The sequence below is a fragment of the Patiria miniata genome, unplaced genomic scaffold (genome assembly GCF_015706575.1).
Source record: "Patiria miniata isolate m_02_andy unplaced genomic scaffold, ASM1570657v1 HiC_scaffold_13, whole genome shotgun sequence".
NCBI classification, from domain to species: Eukaryota; Metazoa; Echinodermata; class Asteroidea; order Valvatida; family Asterinidae; genus Patiria; species Patiria miniata.
The window spans coordinates 12906228-12929168 of record NW_024037051.1 but is presented as its reverse complement, the minus strand read 5'-3'; the positions used below and the strand labels follow the sequence as shown (position 1 = coordinate 12929168).

The 22941-nt window shown below is 40.7% G+C and overlaps 1 protein-coding gene across 3 annotated transcripts in view; it reads left to right on the top strand.

Moving 5' to 3' along the window:
- The window catches only part of LOC119721335 (exocyst complex component 7-like), a 59271-nt gene that overhangs the window by 14552 nt on the left and 21778 nt on the right, over positions 1–22941 (top strand). For all 3 annotated transcript variants that reach the window (XM_038191368.1, XM_038191370.1, XM_038191369.1), the window contains 17 exons: positions 2991–3075; positions 4015–4120; positions 4319–4439; positions 6207–6251; positions 7320–7501; positions 8744–8808; positions 9817–9869; positions 10614–10717; positions 12456–12560; positions 13327–13446; positions 13761–13859; positions 14648–14707; positions 15193–15262; positions 15410–15475; positions 17015–17135; positions 18011–18106; positions 20417–20537. In XM_038191368.1, coding sequence (XP_038047296.1) covers positions 2991–3075; positions 4015–4120; positions 4319–4439; positions 6207–6251; positions 7320–7501; positions 8744–8808; positions 9817–9869; positions 10614–10717; positions 12456–12560; positions 13327–13446; positions 13761–13859; positions 14648–14707; positions 15193–15262; positions 15410–15475; positions 17015–17135; positions 18011–18106; positions 20417–20537 — 1619 coding nt within the window. The remainder of the gene's footprint in view (positions 1–2990; positions 3076–4014; positions 4121–4318; positions 4440–6206; positions 6252–7319; positions 7502–8743; positions 8809–9816; positions 9870–10613; positions 10718–12455; positions 12561–13326; positions 13447–13760; positions 13860–14647; positions 14708–15192; positions 15263–15409; positions 15476–17014; positions 17136–18010; positions 18107–20416; positions 20538–22941) is intronic.

Below are 22941 nucleotides of genomic sequence, written 5' to 3'. Positions count from 1 at the left end.
GGACTCAAACCCACGACTTCCTGCTTTCTAGTGCAGATGCTTTCTAATGGGATCGGTTGGCCGGTTAATAATAATTAATATAATTAATAATTGTAAAAGTGCTTTGAGGCCTTTGGTATAAAGCGCTATATAAGCACCACATTATTATTATATTTCTGAAGTATTAATGTTCATCTTTGTTGCACTTTTCTTCCTGATGACTATTTTAAAGTGCATCAGGTGGAGAAGTCTGGTGCACTTTGATGCATTCAGCTACCAACACCAGTGCATAAACGGCCGCTTCTGAGACAATGAGAGCTAGTCCCATTGAACAATGCCACAGTTGTATCCTGCTGCATTCATTGACCACAGACTCTGAGGCAGTTTGGCCTTGAGTCTTTTGGCTTGACGGATCTTGCTACACTGGGCAGGCTAGTCTCTCAGACACTTGTGATGGTGATGGTGGACTTCTTGTTGTAGTGAGCAAGGCGAGAAGATTCTCCGGCGATGCGCTCATTTTAAGCACGTCGTTGACAAAGCTGTGAATGATGCTCATCCTGTTGCTCGATAAACATTTGTGTTTTATTTGGCCGTGGTTAGGCATAAAGTAGCAAGGTAACTACCTTAGTAGATTTGTAAATTTTTATCACCCAACAAATTATAAAAACTGATTAGTTTAAATTTTCAATTGAAATAACTAACATGTACAGTTAAACAAAGAAATTTGATGTAGCAAGATTTGAATGTGTGACCTCCAGAATTCTGTATGCTCGATATTCTCCCAAGTGATTGTAACAAAAGAATTCACAAACTACTTGGCCAATTTCACACGCTGCTCGGCACAAAAATTTGCTCAGCACAAAAAAAGTCTGGCTTATAAAAGTAGGTTACCAGCCAAAACTCCATATGATGTATATTGCTCGTGATTAGTATTCAGCTGTTGTTTGCTTAGCATGAAAATCATATGGAGTTTTGGCTGATAACCTGCTTTTGTAAGCCAGACTTTTTTGTGCTAAGCAATTTTTTTGTGCTTAGCAGCGCCGTGAAATTGGGCCCAGTTCATAAGATGGAATTTGAGACCTCCAGAATACTGCCCACGAGCTCTATCCAGTTATTAGGTTGGTAGTTGCCAAATTAGTGTCTTTGTTTACTGGGCACTTGTCAGAAACCATTAACCTGTATATGTGCCGTGTGGCTAGCAATAATGCCCAATCTTGCGGTGCCTGCACATTAACCTCGTCCCCAGGGCTTACTTGATTTCAATCTCATTTCCCGATAGTAAGCCCTGGATGGGAAGCTGTCTTCCTGTATCCTGATTCGATAGTGCAATTAGCAGGTATTGGTTTATATCGTGTACTTGGTGGTGTTATTTCCAACGTGTATTATGTGTTTTCACATTCATTGTAATTATTACGTCCTCAAAAATACTCCTTCTATTTCCAATTTGCTCATATGAAATGTGATACTGCATATTGGCTGGATACGATTGTAAAATGTTAACTTCGAAAGTGTTTTCGTAACTCACGCCGCGACGAATTGATTCTGTTTTTAACCCAGACACCAAATACAATACATACTGATGTAAAGCACAGGCAGGCACCAGACTATTCCGCATTTGCATACGTATCCAAACATTTTGGATAGGCAAATGATCCAATACCAGGGTGAGAGAGCAGGTAGTGGTGTCGAGCCTGGACATGAGGTTGCCTGCATATAGGCAGTGATGCACGCACTGAAAATGGCAATCAGGAATCACTCAGAGAGGTTACCGTTCTATCACAAGTCATCCAGTAATGCACAAATGAAAACTGACTATTAGGCCAAAAAAAAAAATAAGTCAGTCTCTGGTCAGCGCGCGCGTCGATTTTAATCATGCGCGTCGATCTTTTTTTTTCCAAAATGTTCCGCGGTAGCTCCAACAGCGCCCTCTATTTCCGCACCTCCTCAATTTTTTTTTACCAAAGAGCACCAAGGAATGGGAAATTGCACCAAGGCAAATGATCGAAAGCACCAAGGCAAATTTTGGAGGACACCAATGTACATGAGGACACCAAAAAAGCAAAATAGTACCCACCTTGTCTGTACAATCCAAGCTTGAAGAAAAAAAAAAAAAGCCGCGTGGCCGCGTCAATTCCGGAACTTTGGTCTGACCAGAGACTGAATATTTTTTTTTTTGGCCTTAAATACACTTTCAATCAATCTTAAGGCTGAACAAAGAAATTGACTGGAGTGGGAGTAGAACCCGTGATCTGTCCAACAAGTCACTGGTGCTCTAGTCTGCGTATCACTCGTTATCCGCGGTACCAAGTATAACGTCTGACATCTAAGCATGCATAACGTCATTTCATTCCAAAATCAGGACTAAGACGGTGATTGGTCAATTTCGATGACGCTTTAACAACCTGTACAAAAATGCTTCTCATCGTGGGCGTGATGTTTACGCACCCGGGGAGCTCGAAATTACGCTCGTAAAGAAGGCGTCTGCTGATTGGTCAGTTTCTTGAGGTCGTACTCAGTCTAGTTGCATAATTAATCGTCAAAATCTGTTTAGGTATTATAGACTATGGTCAGCTTAGCCAGGGCCAGGGTCTATTACACAGGCTACCGGGGCGCTTGCAACTGAGCCATTTATTGGTTTCTCCCAATTTTCCAGTGTCTTCAAAGACTAAGGCTGTTTATGATTAGCTGGAAACAACGCACTGGTCTATGGGAAGTGGCTGCAGCTGCTTCCATAGACAACACACTGGTCTATGGGAAGTGGCTGCAGCTGCTTCCATAGACAACACACTGGTCTATGGGAAGTGGCTGCAGCTGCTTCCATAGACAACACACTGGTCTATGGGAAGTGGCTGCAGCCGCTTCCATGGGTGCGTGTGTTATTTCCAGCAAAAGCCAAGTAACTCGGACGCGGCTTCATAGTCGGATGTGCCACACCTTGGAATTTTTCCTAGTAATGAAGGTGTAGGTTTAACCAAACACAAAGACTCTTTCCTTAATAGTCCCCCTCCCAGATCTGTCCGTCACCCTGAGTGTATTTGATGATGTGCTGAGCCACCACGATGCAGTCAGGGACCTAGAGCAAGCCGTCAAGGCAGGGTGAGTAGTTTGACAGGTTCTTGATGGCTGTGGCTTCTGTCTTTTGCCATTACATGCTATTGAGAAAAGCCGCAGCCGCAGGTAGCAAAGCCAGTTTTTGACATGGCCACAAACAAGTCAGTTTTCAATCCCCAGCTTGTCTATGTCTTTGGCTTCAGGCTCCTGCTTCATCACTTTGGAGATGAATTATAAAGGACAAAAGTGTGTTACCTTTGTAATTCAGACTAAATTGTGGAGGCTTCCAAATTTGAAATTGTTAGGAGTCTGAGCCAGGGTTGAAGAGATGACTCTGTGGTAGGCCTAACCAGAATTTATTTTTATGCCCTGCCGGCGAAGCCGAAAGGGCATACTGAGTTTGCCTTGTCCTTCCTTGTGTGTGTGCAAGCAATCAGTTTTCCCACCATAACTTGAGAAGCACTTGACATACCAACTTCAAACTTACTATGTGGGTTAGTCTTGGTGTCCTCTAAAAGCCTGTTGAGTTTGAACCTCATAGGTCAAAGGTCAAGGTCATTGTGGTGAAAACAATAGAAATGGTTTTCCCACAACTTGCATTTTCCTTCGATGCATGTTTAGTATATTGACACATTTCTTTCAAAAAAAAATTAATATGTATTACTATGTGTCGTTTGTGTGTATAATTATAATGCCATACCTTATTGTGGGGCAGCGCTTACACAATCTGCAATCATGTCAGTCAAGAAGTGCAATTCATCTCAGCGGGGCATTGGTGTATGTTTACACATTCTTGTGTTTGTTAAGACATCATTGCTCATAGCGATAAAATAATAAACGATAATAATATTTGAAGGAAAGTACCACAGGAAAAAGTGGTCTTGATTGGCCACCTCGTTTAACAATAATTGATCAGGGGAAAAAAAGTGGGACATTCATGTGGATGGGTTTACGCATGCCAAACTTTATCTGTACACTTTGCAGGGCGGGCAATGGTCTGGAGCAGTACCTGAGCCACATGCAGCAGATAGAAGATGCCAAAAACTTCTTTGAGGAGCACAACCCAAGCAGCCCCGAGCTGGCTAAAGCCGTGAGTATAGACCTTTAATCATGCTGCCACCATTTCGGTCATGTTCCCTGTATCCAGTAACAGTACTGATTGATGTACTGATTGATAACAGTACTGAAGCTGTTCGTCGGTTTAGTACATTCAAATGAAATGTTTTGTGAACCAAATGAAATGTTTTGTGAACCAACCATGTTTTTTTCCCATTTTCTCCTCAACCAGACGTTGTTGTTCAACACTGGCAAGGATTCCCTACAGAATGAGTTCAGGGTGTTACTGAGCCGACACGGCCAGCCGGTCCCACCCACCATGGTGCTTGAGCTCATCGCTGCTGAAGACGAAGGTAGAAACAAGCTCGAAATGATCTCGGAAGCTGCGGGCCAATGCCTTTGTGTTCATGCATATGTGACGTGATGTGCCATGTAATTTCTGGAAGGAGTAGTGTTTTCAGTACAAACATCAGGTTTTTGAACATAGGGACTGCATAAATTGGTAGGGGGTCAATGGAGACCCAGTATGGGCCTGAGGAACGAGGTGATTGATAGCATTGCAAGTAGTGCTGTAGCCGAGTCCACCCCATCCGAGTCCGAGTCCGAGTCTGAGTCATTGGTATCCGAGTCTGAGTCAAAGTCCGAGTCCTTGGTATCCAAGTCTGAGTCATTGTTATCCGAGTCTGAGTCCTTGTCGCCGAGTCCGAGTCTTAGTCCGAGTCCTTTAATGAATGTGTGGCACGGTGGCAGTCAGGCTATATGCCACATGTACATGTACATGATGTAGGCCTACATCATTATCAGTACGATGTAATTCACATGGCTGTTTTATTGATCAATTTTGATGGGGTATAAAAGTAAAATATTTCACAGAATTGTATAAACGCACACCACTAATGGTTCAACATTTTGGAGAGGAAAAAAAGAAAGAAAAAAATCCCCCCCCCCCCGCAACTGGATTCGTCCCATCATTTACAAAGTTCCACAAGCTCACCGAGATTTGTTTACATGCTGCAGATAACGGGTGAAGTTGGAAGTAGTTCCACTAATTTCAGAAATTGTGGCTTTGCAAATGTTATAGTTTGCAGAATGTCTCTTCTTGCCCGATTTGTGGCACAAATACTTCTTGTGATTGGTAAATCCATACTTGATCACTCGGAAAGCGCCGACATGATCTGTGGTATCATGGAGCTATAAAGAGTAAGTCCGAAGCCTCGGCAGTCGACAAGAAGTTGAACACGTGTTACCAACGATCTGCGGGATGATCAGATAGACTGCTCAGTATATGCGCGCGCGTGCGTGCTACGTACGTACTGCGTGCGCCCAAACCTTGAACTGTAGCTAATTCATGCATCGTTTTGCAAAAGATTTTCATTTAAATTCTAGCGCACGCAATATTTTAGCAGATAAATGTATGAGAATGTTCGCAGGGTGTACAAATTGAAAAAGTGCTGTACAATATAGAAATTTAACATTAATCATGTCATGCAAGCCACCAGGCCATTGAACGTGTCAAGTAGGCACAGTCTCATTAGTCTGGTTCCATGGATGAACCAGACTCTTCAGTAAAGTTATAGGTAAAAATATGTGGGTTTTTTTCCGGACTGGGGCCGAGTCCTCAAGAAAGTCAAGTTCTCATTGTTCGAGTCCGAGTCCAAGTCTGAGTCCCCACTATCCGAGTCCGAGTCCTTGAAAATCGGGACTCGAATCCAGACTCAAGTCCGAGTCCGGACTCGAGTCCTCCAGCACTGATTGCAAGGCTGTTGCTGATGTTTGTTACTAACTAACTAACCAACCAACCAACTAACAGAGAGACATTAGTATTTGTTGAGCTGCTTTCCACAGCTAAAACCTGCATCAAATAATCCCTTTACTGGTGAGCTCATTCCCTGTATCCCACCATTGTCCCCCCAAAAAAGTCACCTGTTTCCCCTTAAAATATGTTACGACTCAACAGTATTCTCCTAAACTATCCGAAATACCTGAAATAGTCAAAATATTTGAAGTCAACAAATAATTAAAGAACCTCTTAAATAGTTATTGAAAAAAAAAAACCCTACCCTTTAGGACTGTAAATTATTTGAAAATGCTTAGATTTTTCACATTTTTGTCTTTTTCAGATTTTCCTTCTGATAATGTGTCCCTCAGTTTGAGCCAAATGCCCGGTAAGTTGATAGGAGATACCACAATGTCTACTGTGTTAAAAGTAGTCAAACTTTGGTGGTGCCAAAATCAATGATACTTACAAAATGGGCCAGTGAAATTTAGTCTTTTTCCAGTCATAAAATATGTGTTTTTAACATTGTTGGTTTTTAATAACCAGCTTTTGAAACAGAACAAGAATTTCAAATGTGAATGGAACGTAAGAAAAAAATGGTGATCTACATCTTCTTGATTATGCTTTGTAGAGTGTCTGACAAAATAGGAATTTCAGATTTAGACACTAAAAATGAACTTTTCAAGGCATTTAATCAGTAATAACAATGAAACATTAAAGGTAGAGTACGTCATTTGTCATTTGTACGTTTTTACGTTTTAAGTAACAAAAGTGCTCAAAATCTAAAGGAGGTTGCTTAACAACTGAACTGATGAAGTTTGAGCTCTCTGAATGCTGTATATTCCGAGAAAACAATATTTTATGATCTCGGTTTCAATTCAAAAGTTGACAAGTCATGTTTTGAATTGCGCCCGAAATCAGCGTTTAGGACACGTTCTCATTCAGCTGATTGGAGCTCAGCGATGTCCTGCACTGAACCGATGAACCATAGCAACCAAGCGAACGTGTGCGTAGTGTCAACGCTGGCGGGCACCAGTCGCCGAATTGAAAACGAATTACTAACGGAAATTTCCAAAAATGCGTCTACTTTAGAAATGACCTTCAAGTTGTTTTCTTCAAAATGACAGCATGCCGGATGGAATAATTTCACCGGGAGTTTAATGCCATTACTATCGTTCAACCAAGTAAGCTTTTCAACGATAATTTTGTCAGTTACTTTGTGGATAGCTGCAAATGATATACTCTACCTTTAAACATATGCAATGTACCAAGTGTAACAATAAAACGAATGGCATTGTGAAAAAAATGTACAAAAGTTCTCCTCTTTCATAATCTGCGAATAAGTCATGTTCAGCCTCCTACCCCAAGCCCTGACTCACCCAATTTCAGTTTAATTTTTCAGAAACACTTCAAACTCCCTCTTTTTGAATTTTCACTTTCATTCAACTTTGTCCAGAATCGGCCATGGAAGACCTGACAGAGATTGCCAAGTGGCTGAAGGACCACAGCAAGACGCTGGACTTCATCGACATCTACCACGCCACGCGCTCCATCGTCCTCAAGAAATCCCTGGAGTTAATGAAGGAACATCTCAGGAGAAACGCGGCGCCGTCTTCAGGCAACTTCTCTCCTATGGTGGTCTGTGAAACTATTGTATTTTCCACCTTCTATAAATTCGCTCTCTAAAAATATTTTCCTCGTAAATTTTCAGGGTTTATGACCTACTTTTAATCCTCATAGTCCTCAGCACTGTCCAACCCTTCAATTTTTGCAACCAATAAAACTCCACTTTTTCCGGTGGAGTCAGCACCCACACTTCAAATTACTTTGAGATGATCTGAGGAGGACTAAGGATAACACTTCAAATCCCTGCACAGTTCTTTTGCGTGGTTAAGCTCAGGGCAAGCAGGTAGATTCGGTCACATCGCTTCACTGCTCTCCACAGTGCTGTTTTTGTGTGCAGTGACTCTATGAGACACAGTTACTTTAATAATAATAATAACTATCTTCAAGCAAACACAAATCCTCGATCCCGATTGGGCGATCCATGGCAACAACAGTGTGATATTATACCGTATCGCACGGTCCATATCGCACCCCGCGTATTGAGCTATGCCAAGATGCGAGCGACATTCCAGCTTCATGCGCTAATCCGCTAAAAGGTTCGTGTTAAGTGTGCTAGTTGGCTTGAAGATGAATTTGTTATCATGCTCGCGCTCGTTGATCACGGAAAGTGTAGTGCGTGTTCTGTGTTCCACTCGCGCCTGCAGGATAACTAATAAAATAACTATTCATAAAGCGCCGTCCATCTTAATAAAAAAATCCTCAAAGTGCTGTACATTGAAAGACAAAACACTGTTAAGAAAATGAACAGTTCTTCAAATTATAAACATTAAAACCCTAACATGATTTACTAGCAGCCCTACCCATCCTGGCAAATTCCAACACCATATGGGAAGAAACTTCACACACATGTTTCTGACTTTGATTCTGGAGGTGTGCCAACCCGATGTAAAAGACTGTCAGTTTAGGGGTACTGTACCCATCCTGACAGATTCCAACAAAGCATGTCATTGGGGTTTGATGGGTTGAGTTCTGCTAGGGATTAGCAACCCAAAAAAAAGACATTGTAGGGCTTACACTTCATATCCCTTCATTTGAAACTGACCTGCTTTAATTGAAAGGGCTTTACATATTGCTCTGAATCTTGACTTCCCACTGGGAGGGTCAATAGAAGTGAAACACAATACAATGTCCCGCCTTGAGAAAGCCAGTAATGTGACTCTTAGGAATTGAGTCCATTTTTATCACTATTTCCAGCCTTTTAGTTTTTTAGTTATTACCAATTTCTAATAAATATAAAATATTTTGTTTTTCCAGACTGCTGGCAAAGCTCACAAGCTTAAAGACACGCCCAGGGGAAGGACAGGTTCAAATCTAAGGCCGTAAGTAATTAATTTAATGAAGTCAATGTAAGGTCCAGCAAAGAAATGGATGCTCCATGGATCACTGAGGCAGGCTAGTTTGACTACACCACGAGTTGTAGCCGTCAGTATTTGTTTTTATAACACCTCACCCACAGATTCTGCTTGACTTAAAGAGATATCTGACTGACTTGACCTTAATTCAATTAAAATGCATTTCTATTTCAATGTCAAATTATTTGAAAACTTACTTGCATTTTTCCAAACTACCCCTCCATGAAATGTTTGAACCCTACTCTGTAGTGCTAAGCGCGGGGTAACAATACGTGCAAGACGCACGTCCGTAGGCGTTTCCACACATTCATACTGGTTGCTACGTTGGTTGCTATGCGTGTAGTACTTGTTTTACCCGTTGTATAGCATTTTTGGCAATGCACAGCAAGATAGTAAAAAGTAGCGAATGCCATGTGACCTGCTCTCGGCCAATCAAGATACAGAATCTGTGGGTGAGGGGTTAAATTATTTATATTATATTTGCAAGTGTGTTGTCCATCAGCATAGTTGGTGATTTTTGTTTTTAGGTTTCAGAGCTTATATTGTACAAGAACTTTAGTCATATATGGAAGAAAAAAACTGCAAAGAAAATCAGTTGGAGTGGGCCTTATTCACGAATTGGCCATTTTTTGTTGAGTTCCCTGAATTTATTTCATTAATTGTTAACTGTTGAATGGGATGGTGCCAGACTATTTATGCAAGCAAAATGCAGCCTTATTTACTGGGTTTTTTTTTTTAAATCTTTCTTTAAAAATTAGGGAATGTTTGATTACAAATTTAAAATTATTCATTGAAGCAGACTGGAATTTATTTTAAATTAACTTGCTTTCATTTCTCTTCACAAGTTCCAAAAATTAAGATTTTACCTTACTTTCAATTCAATATGGCCGACTCATGAATAGGGCCCATTGGATTCAGACAGTTGACAGATAAATTCTCGTGTGAACGTTAATTTCACTATTTCCATCTTTCCAGGGTTGTGGCTCGGAAAGGTTCATCAGCAAGCCAGTCAAGCAAAGGGGAAGCTTGTTAGTAAAACATCATAAGTTAAGACTTTTAAGAAATTGAATTTAAAATGTTCAAGTTTCCTGATCAAAGTAAAGACAAAAGTTGCCATAACTTCTTTTTTTTCTTGGAAGGATTCTCTTTTTTGTCTGTTGCTTTTGACAGTTTAGTACACGACAGCCGTTATTGAACTATGTTCATTGTAGCCTAAGATGGTGTCCAATAATGTTCATATTGCTCAGAGGCATGGATATTTGTAGAAAATGCATAGCTGCCAACTGTTACGAATTTTTCGTAATTATTACGAATTGTTTGTTAAATTACGAAAATACGATTTGTTACTAAAACATTACGAATTTCCCATTTTCTACCTAACGAAAAAAAAAAATACTTGTATTTCAGTAAAAAATTCAGTTTTACTTGTTTTCAGTAAAAAAAATATTTTTTTTTTTTTTTTTTTTTTAAATTATCTTTTGGCCTACAGTACATTATTATTGACAACAAGAAGGGTATGCACATGTATGTGTACATGTAAACCATGTACCTGTACTCGATGTTGGTAAAGCTTTTGATAAAACGAGCAGTTGAAAATGACCGCGCAGGTTGATTACTAATTGGGATTTTGAAAAGTTGGCAGCTATGAAAATGTGGTCAGGTTCAATTCATTTTAGTTTGCTGAACAATTTCAGTGACATTAATTCTGAAAATGTTGACTTTCAGTAACAGTTAGTTTTAAATTTTGCCTTTTGTAATATATATATATACAGCTGGACGAAAGTACAACACACTTGCCCCAGACTTCAATGTGGATCTTGATTCAGAGATTGAGAATTACCTGTATTGCGTCAGTGGGCTTCTCAAACTCATGCAGGTTGGTACATGAATTCCTGGAAAACTTTCTAGTCTTGGTCTTGATCTTTGACTTCCTAGTCTTGCTGTCATACCTGGAGCTCCAGGTCTTGGTCTTGGAATGACCGGTTTTTGATATTGGTATCGGACCTCAAAGTCTTGGTCCCTGTCTTGAACCACAAGGTATGGGTCATAGTCTCTGACCTTCAGGTCATGGTCTTGGTCTTGGCTTCATGCTCTTATGATCTTGGGTCTTACTCTAAAACCTCCAGATCTCACTCCAAGACCTTCAGGTCTCGGACTTGATCCTGGCTCCATGCTCTCATGGTCTTGGGTCTTTCTCTAAAGCTACTGGATCTCATTTTTAGTCCTCTAGGTCACGGTCTTGGTCTTGGCTCCGTGCTTTTATGATCTTGGGTCTTACTTTAAAACCTCCGGATCTCACTCCAAGACCTTCAGGTCTCGGACTTGATCCTGGCTCCATGTTCTCATGGTCTTGGGTCTTTCTCTAAAGCCACTTGATCTCATTCTTAATCCTCTAGGTCTTGGACTTGGTCTTGGCTCCATGCTCTCATGGTTCTTGGGTCTTACTCTAAAACCTCACGATCTCACTTTAAGACCTCCAGGTCTAAGACTTGGTCTTGGCTCCATGCTCTCATTGTCTCAGGTCTTACTCTAAAACCTCTGGATCTCACTCTAAGACCTTCAGGTATAAGACTTGGTCTTAGCTGCATGCTCTTATGGTCTTGGGTCTTGCTCTAAAACCTCTGGATCTCACTCTAAGACCTTCAGGTCTAAGACTTGGTCTTAGCTGCATGCTCTTATGGTCTTGGGTCTTGCTCTAAAACCTCTGGATCTCACTTTAAGACCCTTCAGGTCTCAGACTTGGTCTTGGCTGCATGCTCTCATGGTTCTTGAGTCTTACTCTAAAACCTCACGATCTCACTTTAAGACCTTCAGATCTAAGACTTGGTCTTAGCTGCATGCTCTTATGGTCTTGGGTCTTGCTCTAAAAGCTCTGGATCTCACTCTAAGACCTTCAGGTCTAAGACTTGGTCTTAGCTGCATGCTCTTATGGTCTTGGGTCTTGCTCTAAAACCTCTGGATCTCACTCCAAGCCCTTCAGGTCTAAGACTTGGTCTTAGCTGCATGCTCTTATGGTCTTGGGTCTTGCTCTAAAACCTCTGGATCTCACTCTAAGACCTTACAGGTCTAAGACTTGGTCTTAGCTGCATGCTCTTATGGTCTTGGGTCTTGCTCTAAAACCTCTTGATCTAACTCTAAGACCTTCAGGTCTAGTTGTTGGTTTTGGCTCCATGCTCTCATGGTCTTGGGTCGTACTCTAAAATGTCCGGCTCTCACTCTAAGACCATTAGGTCACGTCTTGGTCTTTGCTCCATGCTCTCACGGTCTTTGGTCTTACGCTAAAACCTCTGCATCTCACTTCAAGACCTCAATATCTCAGTGTTGGTCTCGGACTTCCAGGTCTTGGCCTGTATCTTGTACCTCATGAACTTTCTTTAGGACCTCTGGGTCGTATCTCCGATTTGGTCTGGATTTCAGACTCTTTGGTCTTGGTCTTTGTATAAGACGTCTTCCCCTTGGCTTTGTCCTCTGCTATTGTCCCAGCCTCGGTTTCCAAAATTTCTATCTCTGTCTCAATATCTGACATCTGTTTGTCAGTCTCTTGCTCAGACATCAGGGTCATGATTACAATTCTGTATTTATTTATATAGTTATTATTCTTCTGTCTACTCCAGAGTGAAGCTCTGATCATGACTGGCATCATCCCCGGCGAGCATCAGCGCAAGACCTTCGATAAGATCACTGAGAAAGCAATGACAATGATCTTCCAAGATGGAGAGGTGAGTGCCAAACCGCTGCCATTTTTTGTACTCTAGCTTGGTTAGTGTATTTGAGCTCTACTGTGCTGTTCTTGTCCCGTTGTTGCTTAACACAGAGCTCACAGCAAAAACTTTGAAGGTCATGAGATGAATTTTTATCAGGAACACATTTTGTGCAACTTGCTAATCATCTTAAATGTATGAAAACTATTTGACATCCCTTTTTGGTTAATTTTAATGAAAAGTGCACTTCTTTAAACATTTTCAGTTTTCAATTTTCAACTAAGGGTGCTGTTGCTTTGATGTCATTTCAGGAAGACACTGTTCAGTTTAGGGGGTTTTCTGATCAAACTGTGAGCCCAAACTTTGCATGTGAACTTTGCTTTACTATTTTTAGCTGCGGAAAGCAGCTCTACACGTGCTCATGTCGCTCCATTAGTCCGTAGGTTAGTTAGTTAGTAACAAACGTTGGAATGCGCGCCTGTGCACTATAACTCACCTTAGCCAGCTCCTGCTAGAGGCCCAGTGCCAGGTTTATGGCCCTCAAGAGAGGGCAGATGGACTTGCATTATCGAGGTCAAGTTTGCATGTGACGTCCAACAAATGGGAAATCCTTTATTTCAATGCCAGAGACATGTAGATGCAAGAGCGCCATCTATCTCATACAGACTAGGCAGAAGGTACACAGTTAGGAACACAAACTCAATTGCTGTAGCTTCCGAGATCATTTCAAGCTTGTTTTCGCACATTCTCATTCTAAACTTGGTCAATAATATTCCCTATCCAGGCAATATCGTCAGCTGCCAAGAGGGCGGTGCTGAAGCACGACTACACGGCTGTCCTGACCGTGTTTCCCGTCGCCAAACATCTCAGCCAGATCAGACCAGAGTTTGAGGAGACGCTTCAAGTAAGGCTCATGAATTGTTAACAAAAAATCAAATAAACCACAATCAAAAAAACTGATTGGGCTCATTGTTTTTTTTTACACCAGACGAGTTCGAACCTGCAATGTCACGAAAACAGCACTGGTGCTGCAGATGCTCTTATGAACTGAGCTGTTTTCATAAACTTTGAAATGGCGATTTGGGACATCTTGAAGATTTTGTTTGATGTCATCGAATAAACTACAAACAGAAATGATCAGCCCGAGGTCCTGTTCAAGGGGCTCTAGTCAGAAGACATACATGTAAACCTGTATCTTTGTTCTGTTACTTGTCCTAGGGAACGACACCAACTACGCGTTCCAAACTCCCCACCCTGATTGCTAGCCTGGAGACCACTGGAGCCAAAGCACTGGAGGAGTTCTTTGACGTCGTCAAGGTATGTTTTAGCATTTCTTGTCATTTAATATAGAAAATCTCTTATGAGTGATAGTGAAAAACACCATTTTTGAAAAAGACAAGAAATATCAGCCAAATTTTAACATTACGTCAAACACCACAAGTACTGACTCTTGAGAGTCATTTGTACAATATTTGTGGGATACTTCTCATCGTAACTTCACATTTTGCAATACTCTGGGGTCCTGCCACGGAGTGATGTTTGCTTCAATGACAGGCCGTGTACAGCAGCCAAGTTCAAATTCAAAAACACGGTGTGTTTGTAACCAATGGGAACCACTGACGTGTATACACGTCCACCGCCGGAGACTAGGGGAAAGCTTGATGATTTAGTCTGTTACCGCCCCTGCGTATAAACATTGCCGGATTGTGTTTACATGTCCTCCGGCGTTAACTGGTTAAGCGGTAATAGGCAATGACAGTCACAAAGCCTGCTTTACCCAGAGTGTATCATTGAATACAGTTGAAATCCATTTGTAGACTATACCGAATGCTGGTTTTTTTTAAACTTGATAACAAGGGCTCACTTTTTACACTGATCGTGTGATTTAAATTAGAATTCTTGTGTTTTGTGTCTGGTATTCTTGTGTTGTGTGGTGTTGCATGTAAACAGTGAAGTTGGGTGATTGAAAAAGATGATAAAGTCAACTATGAAGTTTAAAAGTGGCCTGTTGAAGGCAAACACTTGACAATGCACCGTATTGCGAATCCCTATATGTTGGCTTGTTTTAAAAAAAAAATTAAAATTGTTGTTTTTTTTTATTTCAGAACGATCCAGACAAGTCCAACATGCCCAGGGACGGCACAGTTCATGAGCTGACCAGCAATGTAAGTCCTTACTGTAAAGTTACCTAGAAAAAAAAATTTGTATCAGGGGGACTCTAGTAGCACTGGGAAGCCTCCTCCATCTTTTCAAAGAGTCACTATTGCCTTCTCTGATCATACTAAAAAATAAAGTAAAAAAAAACTGTTGAGATGGTTTTTGGGTGACACTGGTGCCTAGTGCGTAAGGCGCTCGTCTCTCACTAATGTGGCCCGGTTTCAATTCCCAGCTCGGACCATACATGAGAAGAGTTGTTAGTTGATTCTCTCCTGTGCCACAAGGGTTTTTCTCCGAGCTCTCCGGTTTTCCTCCTGCAAAAATCAACACTTTCAATCTGGCTGTGCTCCGTGGTCACCTTTACATGCCTTCGGCTTGACCACGTTGTAGCCGCGTCCTTCGCAATTCAGCTTCTCAGCTGCGAGTAAGGATGATTAGCCCCCAAATTAGGATTATGTATTTTTCAGTTGTTTTCATCAATTCTCTCATTTAGGCACTGACATTTCTGGAGCATTTCCTGGATTACATCGATACAACTGCAGCTATGCTGACGGCACACAGGGGTCAGTAAATATAGTTTGAAATCGTACTGAGTTATCTTGGTTTACATGTAAGACATTAACCTTAGTTTATATGCATTTGAGGCTTCACACATACCACTCGGCCGTTCCGTGCTCCACTCGCGCTAATAGTATTTTATGATTTTGCAGACCAAGGCTATTCAGCCAAGACGACGGACGTAGAGGCCAACAAGAGACAAGTGTCAAATTATGTTGGTGAGTAGACAATAAGATAATAGTCGCTTTTAAACAGAAATGTTGGCTCAAATCAGGATGAGATTGAACTATAACCTGCTTCTGTTTTTAGTTCTTGTATAGTTTTTAAATGGATATGTGAACCTTTAGCAACTTCCCCCCTACCTCCAAATTTTGCGAGGTGCTCAAGATTGCACATTCAAATCCCGCTCCAGTTAGTTTCTTTGATCAACCTCATATTTGTTTACAGTTATTAAACCGCACCACCTTCTCTTTGTGGTTTATTTAACCCTGGGAGCAGCTTAGCAAAAAATATCACACGGAGTGGCCACGTGGAGAATTTTATCACCACATGTGTTTCTAGGTCAATAACCCCCGCATGCCTGAACATGCACAAGATATAGGTCATTCACATCGTCAGGGATTGTCTTCAACCGGTCTGAGCTCTGGGCGGCACGAGGGGTTGACACAAAGAGATCGGGGGCACAAAGGGTTTGGCCGCCACTGTATTCTCCAAGTACTGCACAAAGGCATGAACCGCCATCTTGGCTTCTGTCTTTCAACACTCCTTACTCCGGAGTAACTAGGGTCTGGCCAATGGGAGTCTACAGGTTTGTGGTGTATAGTAGGGGTGAGGATTACATGGAAGCTTGGCCTAATTGGCCCATTGAAAAAAATATGCCCATATTTGAAAAATGTGGAGAATTTTATCACCGTGTGGCTGCTCAGATGGTTAAAGGGTTCATGACATTAAGTTTACTTGGAAACATATTTTGTGCAACTTTCTACTACTTAAGTTGAGTGAAAAGTGCACTTCTTTAAACGTTTAAAATTGTCCATACTTTTCCTGACAAATGAGGGCGCTGTTGCTGTGATGTCAATTCGGGAAGACACTGTTCAGTTCAGAGGTCTTCTGTTCAATTTGTGAACCCAGTTGAAAACATTTGTGAGAAAAGTTTGCTCATGGCCTACTGTCATGTACTGAAACAACAACGAATCACCAAAGAAAAGAAAATTTACGACAGCAAAATAACCAAAATTGTGGCAGATTTTGGTGCTGAAATAGCAGTTTTGAGGTTTCTGCCCAAAATGACTCACACTTTTCCTCATGAATATGCATATTTGCATTAGCATAAAAACTTAAAAAGGCACCAAAATGACCTTTAAATGAAAATTGAATATAAGGTTAAATGGGATACAAAGGTGCATTTACAAGGATTGCGTAAAATCATTGCATTACATGGGCCCTTTAAGTTAATGATTTGTAAAAGCTGATCGTTCTCAGTAAACAAAACATTAAAGGTTTTAATATCTGGTAACTATTATTGTGAAAACATATTTTCATCTTTCCCACATGTTTGTTCAATCTGAGTCATAATAATTCAACACAGTTCACTGGAAAAGTTTTTATAAATTTGAATGATATTTTGATGACAAATATCTGTCTTTCTTGCATACTTTTTTTTCAATTCACGACATGAGGAGTCAACGCAGTTCAGAGTACAGATTCATTGTTTTCACTTTACATTTTCAAACATGTTTATCATTGTCTTCGTGTAGCTAAGGTCTTAGGAGCCCTGAGTCTCAACTTGGACCAGAAGGCCAAGACCTACTCTGACCAGTACCTGGGGGCCATCTTTCTGCTGAACAACTACCACTTCATCCTGAAATCACTGGAAAGGTACGCGATTCTGGCAAGTGGCAACCTGGAGCAAGAATGAGGCCTGAACTCAGTTGTTTGAACAAACAGATCCATTCCCCCAGAAAATCCAATTTCTTGAACTTTCGTAACTAATATCAATGTTGTATGTTGTCACGATTTGTTTTTGCTCATATCATGTTGCGTCCCCTGCTTACTGTTCATCTTAAAGGGAAAATACAACATTTGCAAACATCGAAAAATAAAACTACCAAGTGTTTACGAAATACAGGATGTTGGTAAATGACAGTCTAAAGCATTCTGTAAAATTTTGGCACCTGGTGTGAAGTCACTTTCAAGAAAATGGTATTTTTGTATACATTTCCAACGGTGGTCGGCCGACCACCGTTGGAAAAACCTAACTATTTTTCAACTACTGCTCCAAATGTACCATTTTTTTTTCAGTCCAAATTTTGTTTGCTATTGGTTGCATGTTCTGAATGGGTGCAGGCCAGCTAGACTGGTTCCCTTATCGTACAATTTTCCGGCATCTATAAATTAATCCATTTAATCTTCAGTGGAGTCAGGGAACCAGACTATCGAACATTCTTGTTTTTCTTAGTTTTTCCAGCATTTTCCAACACAAAACTTCAAACATGTCAGTGTAACAATAATTTGATATATTATACTAACCCCTCAAATAGTTCATTTCTGAAAATTAAAGCAAAAGCCAATGATGTACATTCCCTTTAACCTAAAAAAGCTGAGAGTGACTTTTGAATTTGCTTACATTCGTTGCATAACAACTTTCAAATGCAGCAACCTAGACTGTTTTTGTGTCTAAACACTTACAACAAATTGCTCATTGTGTGAATAGTTGAATGTTGCTTACTCATGTCTTCATTTTCATGCCGCAGGTACGATTTGACGAAGTTGGTCATCATCAGTACGCCAGATATAGAGTCTCACTATGCTGAGATCATCAAAGAACAAAAGAGGGAGTACTCAAAGAGGTTTGTCATTTTGGAAAAGAATCAAATGTCTTTTGTAACAACAAAATGCATGCAAACAGCTCAGCACCCGATTTCACGAAGCGCTGCGACCCGTCGCAACTCGAGTTGCGACGTGTAACACGTCGCAACTCGCGACGCGTCGTATCTTCCATTTCACGAAAGTTGCGATGTGTTAAACGCGTCGTAAGTTCCTTGACAACGGCTTAAAACACGTCGCAAGTTACGACATGTCTAGTGGTCATCGCAAAATATGAAGAGTCATTTCTAAGCCAGTTTTATGCCACAAACATTACATTAACGAGATTATAATACCGATGCAATGTGTGTAAAGTTGTAAATAGAAAATTCATTGAATAATTATGAATTACACCGGAATATTAGAGTTGAAATTTCAAAGTAGCTATACAGTCCAATGAGAGCTTGTTTTCCTTCAAAATTGCATCGCACAGCCGCCATTTTGTTTTATGTTTTAACAAATTTCGAGCTGAGATCCGACGACTCTTTGTTGAATGTCAGACGACTATTTACTGTACGCTGACTAAAGACATAAACAGTCACCGAGTTGTGCTATAAATACACCTATGACGCGTCGCACTTACGACGTGTTTCGTGAAATGGATCGCAGCTGCGACGCATCGTAGAGATACGATGCGTCGCAGCGCTGCGATGCATCGTAAGTTACGAAGAGTTTGATGAAATCGGGTGCTGTACCTGTATGAGTAACGATTGGTTTGTAAGCTCACTTAGACTTTGGTACAGCCTGCTACTTTAGCTTTGAACCAACTTGTTTGAGAGTTGTTGTAGTTGATACAATTCGTCGCGGTTTTGACAAAGTGATGAATCCATCCAAAACTGAGATTTTAAGCAACTTGAGATTTTTTGATATTCTAATATTTTATGATGTCCTCTACATGGTTACCAAATTTCGAGACACAAAATTCCATCGTTTGTAAAATACGCTAATCACACAAAGTAATTAATGTGCGACAAACTCAGTTTTGACGAAGTGACGAATCTGTATTTTGTGCTTAGTCTCATTGATTTTACACATGTGCTATATTCAGATTTATATAGCCTCTACAATTTTGCATTTTGACGAAGTGATGAGTCTCCGTTCTCAAATGTGAACATTTTACATACACGCGTGCTGTGTACAAACATATGCTACATTACGTGTGACGAAGTAGAATTTTCGTTTTGACGAAGTGACAATTATCTTTAGTAGTAATAATGTCTGCTAATTAAAAATGATTTTATGAAAACAGACATTTTGGGGGGGGGGGGCTATTTAACTACTGGGCTCTCCCATCAGTTATATATTTTTTAATTTTAGAGTAGAAATGTATGCGAAAACACAATTTGAAAAATCGAAATTATTTATCAGAAATAGGAATTATTTTACTCAACCATTTAAGAAAAAATATTTAAAAATACAAGGTTCTTTTTGTGGAAACAGTGAAAACTTGTTACTTTGAATAAGTATTCATAAATACCTCAGACAGTTTAGCCATTCCTATTGGTCGAGAGCCCGTCACGTGGCCGGTCTTAAACGGATGATAAAGACATGGCTAGCTGGTCTTAAACACTTTTCCAGTGTCGCAAAAATGTAGACCCCTAAAAATCCAGTGCCTCTTACCGTTTCATTGGTTGAACGTTCACAATCCTCACGTAGGCATGCGCAACACTACCAGCCAGTCAGAATTTTATAGTTCTAAATTCAAAACGCAACGCGCCAGGTGCGTTCTGCGCGACATCGCTCAGAACATACCAGCGCGGGTCAATCTCCATAAAAGGGCTGTTTACATCTTACTCGCCAGCTGAACACTCCATTATTTTGCTGGAGGGATGTTTCAAAAAGCATGAAGTGAACTTGTTGAACAAATCGGTATTTTTTGAAGGAATTATTTGATATTTTTTACCAAAAAGGTATTTATGAATGGGAATAAATATGTGCTCAGTCGGTATTTATCACTCTGTTTAAGACCACTTAGAGTCTGGGTGCTGATAATTACCCTCGCCTCCGGCTCGGGTAATTATCAGCACCCAGACTCTAAGTGGTCTTAAACAGAGTGATAAAAACTTCCAGAGCACACATTTATTCCCTTAGTATGACCATTTACATGCAACAATTGTGTGTGTCCTGTAATTGGTAAATTAGAAATTGGAAGTAGATGTTGTTGAATTGAAATTGATGGAGTTTATGACAAGTCTTCACCCAAGCCTGATTAGGTTATTAAAGTATGATTCTTTCTTTTTTCTGCTGGCATGAGTAGCTTGAAATCTTACTTATTTCTCTTCTTTCTGTTTCAGTTGGAACAAAGTCTTGTCCCACATCCTTGAGACAAACAAGCCCATGTCATCTCAGCGCATGGCCCTGGAGGCGGCTAAACTAAAGGATAAAGAGAGGCAACAGATCAAAGACAAATTCAAGGTAAGAAGGAGAGTGACTCGATTCAAATCAATCTTCTAGAGTTTGAATTCTGTGAAAATGAGACCGTCATGCTTGGGGTGTGTTTGTTTGGGTACGGATCCAAAATCGGATCCTTGGAACCAGTTCTGCGCTATAACAAACAAAACTGCACCTGATTCCGATCTTATTAGGCCACACCACTAGCCAAAAGTAAACATGGAGACAGTTGAATTTTGAATTTTGCACTGATCTACCTCTCAAGAAGGATCCCAGAGATCTGTGATCCAGATCCAGATCAGGATCCGAACAAAACAAACGAACGGATCCCGGATCCGGATCCTGGATCCGGATCAAGATCTTTGCGAAACAAACAGGCCCAAAGAGTATTTAATTGTATAAACCCGGGAACAAAATTTCTAAGTCATTACTGAGGCGGATCCAAGCTTGCATTGGTTGGGCCATGGGGACCAGTAAAGAGAAGACAGTGTGAAGAAATGACAGTTTTAGATGTGGGGAGGGGGGGGGGAACCTAGGAGAATATTCTGAGGAAAACCCACGGAATCAGGTAGGGAGTGAAACCCCAATCCGCATATTGGCCCAGGCAGGAATCGCACCTGGGTCACAGCGGTGGAAGGCGAGGAAAGTAACCTGACCTGTGTCACACCAATTCTTATAGTCAAAGGCACATTTTGATAACCCTGTTGGTAAAGGACCATTAAATGCGCATATACAACCTTCGTGCAAGCATGGTTCCACTACAGTAAGGCTTCTGATTGAGGTAAACATTTGTGATTGGCTTTTGTAGACGCAAGTTGGTCACTTAAATAGAAAAAACCATCAAAATGAGCATTGAGTGTGTGCATACCATCTTGAAAGATAAAAGCCTGTCATGCATTTCATTGCATGTACCCCTTCTGTTCCTCTGTGGAGTTCACTTCCTTTCAAGTTTTTTCTTAAACGCAAGGAAACGGCTGGAAAAAATTGGAAAGATTCTAACTTTTCATTGTCTTTAATGCAAATTTTCATACGTTTCTCTCTTTATTCACTGTTTCGTGTTTGGACGCACTGGACACTAATCATCTTTCTTTAAAAATTACTCTCATATAGGGTGAGTAAAAAAACCCAACGAAACCCAAATGTCGGGACTATTGTTTTAATGAAGTTCTGCATGTAGCACTTTCAGAATCTAGGATATGAAAGCCCAATTCATGAGCTTTTTTTTAGTACAAGAATCATTCAAATCACTTATGCACTTTTTAAGTTACGGAGCTTTGAATACAACCGCCGTTTTAAGGTTCTGTCCATGTATCACAAAAAGTTCAGTGTTCTTTCAGCAAAACGAAAACAAATCGCATAAGGATGTGTGTGAATTGTTTGCTGAAAGAATGCACATCTTTTTTGTGATCCATGGACAGAACTTTAAAACGGTGGTTGTGTTTAAAACTCCTTAACTTGAAAAGTACATAAGTGATTTCAATGATTCTTGTACTAAGAGAAAGCTTATGAATTGGGCTTTCATATCCAAGATTTTGAAACTGCTACATGCAGAACTTTAATCAAACAATGGTCCCGACATTTGGGTTTCGTTTTGTTTGACTCACCCTGTATGTATGCATTCTTCTATGGACGTTATTAGCTGGATTGCATGGGTAAAGCTTGTAGTATGCACAAATTCTCATCAGAGTATGTACAAAAATGCAAAGTGTCCTTTCTATGGCTGCTGGCGGCAGTTTTACTGCGGCAATAGCTTTCAAGACTTTGCACTAGTCTAAGCCCTTGTTGGGGGCATGACTCTGCACATGTAGTCCATGTGGTGTGGGTCCAAATTGAAAATGGACCTCATGCATGAACTGTAGATCACAAGCTTTTCCGCTTTTGATAGCTCCTGTTGGAGGGACGCACTCTGTACGCATACTGGTTCGCGCACATATGGCGCGAGGTACATGTATGCATGACTCATTTTATTTTGAATGTGCACAAACAAATAGTGTATTCACGTGACTGTCAGGCGCCATCAGCAGTGCCTTCAAATCGTCACCGGCACCAAACCGACACTCACGTGCCAGTGGATGTCAGTTCGTGAAAACCGCATAATCAACAATTTCGGTTTCACGAACTGACACCTGGGTGTGTGCGCACGCACATCAGACACTGAAGCGTAATAGAACAGTTTTCGTTTTCAGGAACTGATAGCAAGCGTGTTGTAGTATAAATACAAAACGGAGAAAAACGCTTTGAAAGGTTTGACACGAATTATATCCATCCGTAAGCTTGTGGGCTTACACAAAAATTTGATTGAAAATTCTTTTTTAATGGTGAAATTAAGATCAGTGTCAGTTAATGAAAACGGAAATTTATGGAGTGCGTACATGAAGTGCCGCACTGTGCTGGGTGTCAGTTCGTGAAAACGAAATAATGCGGTTCT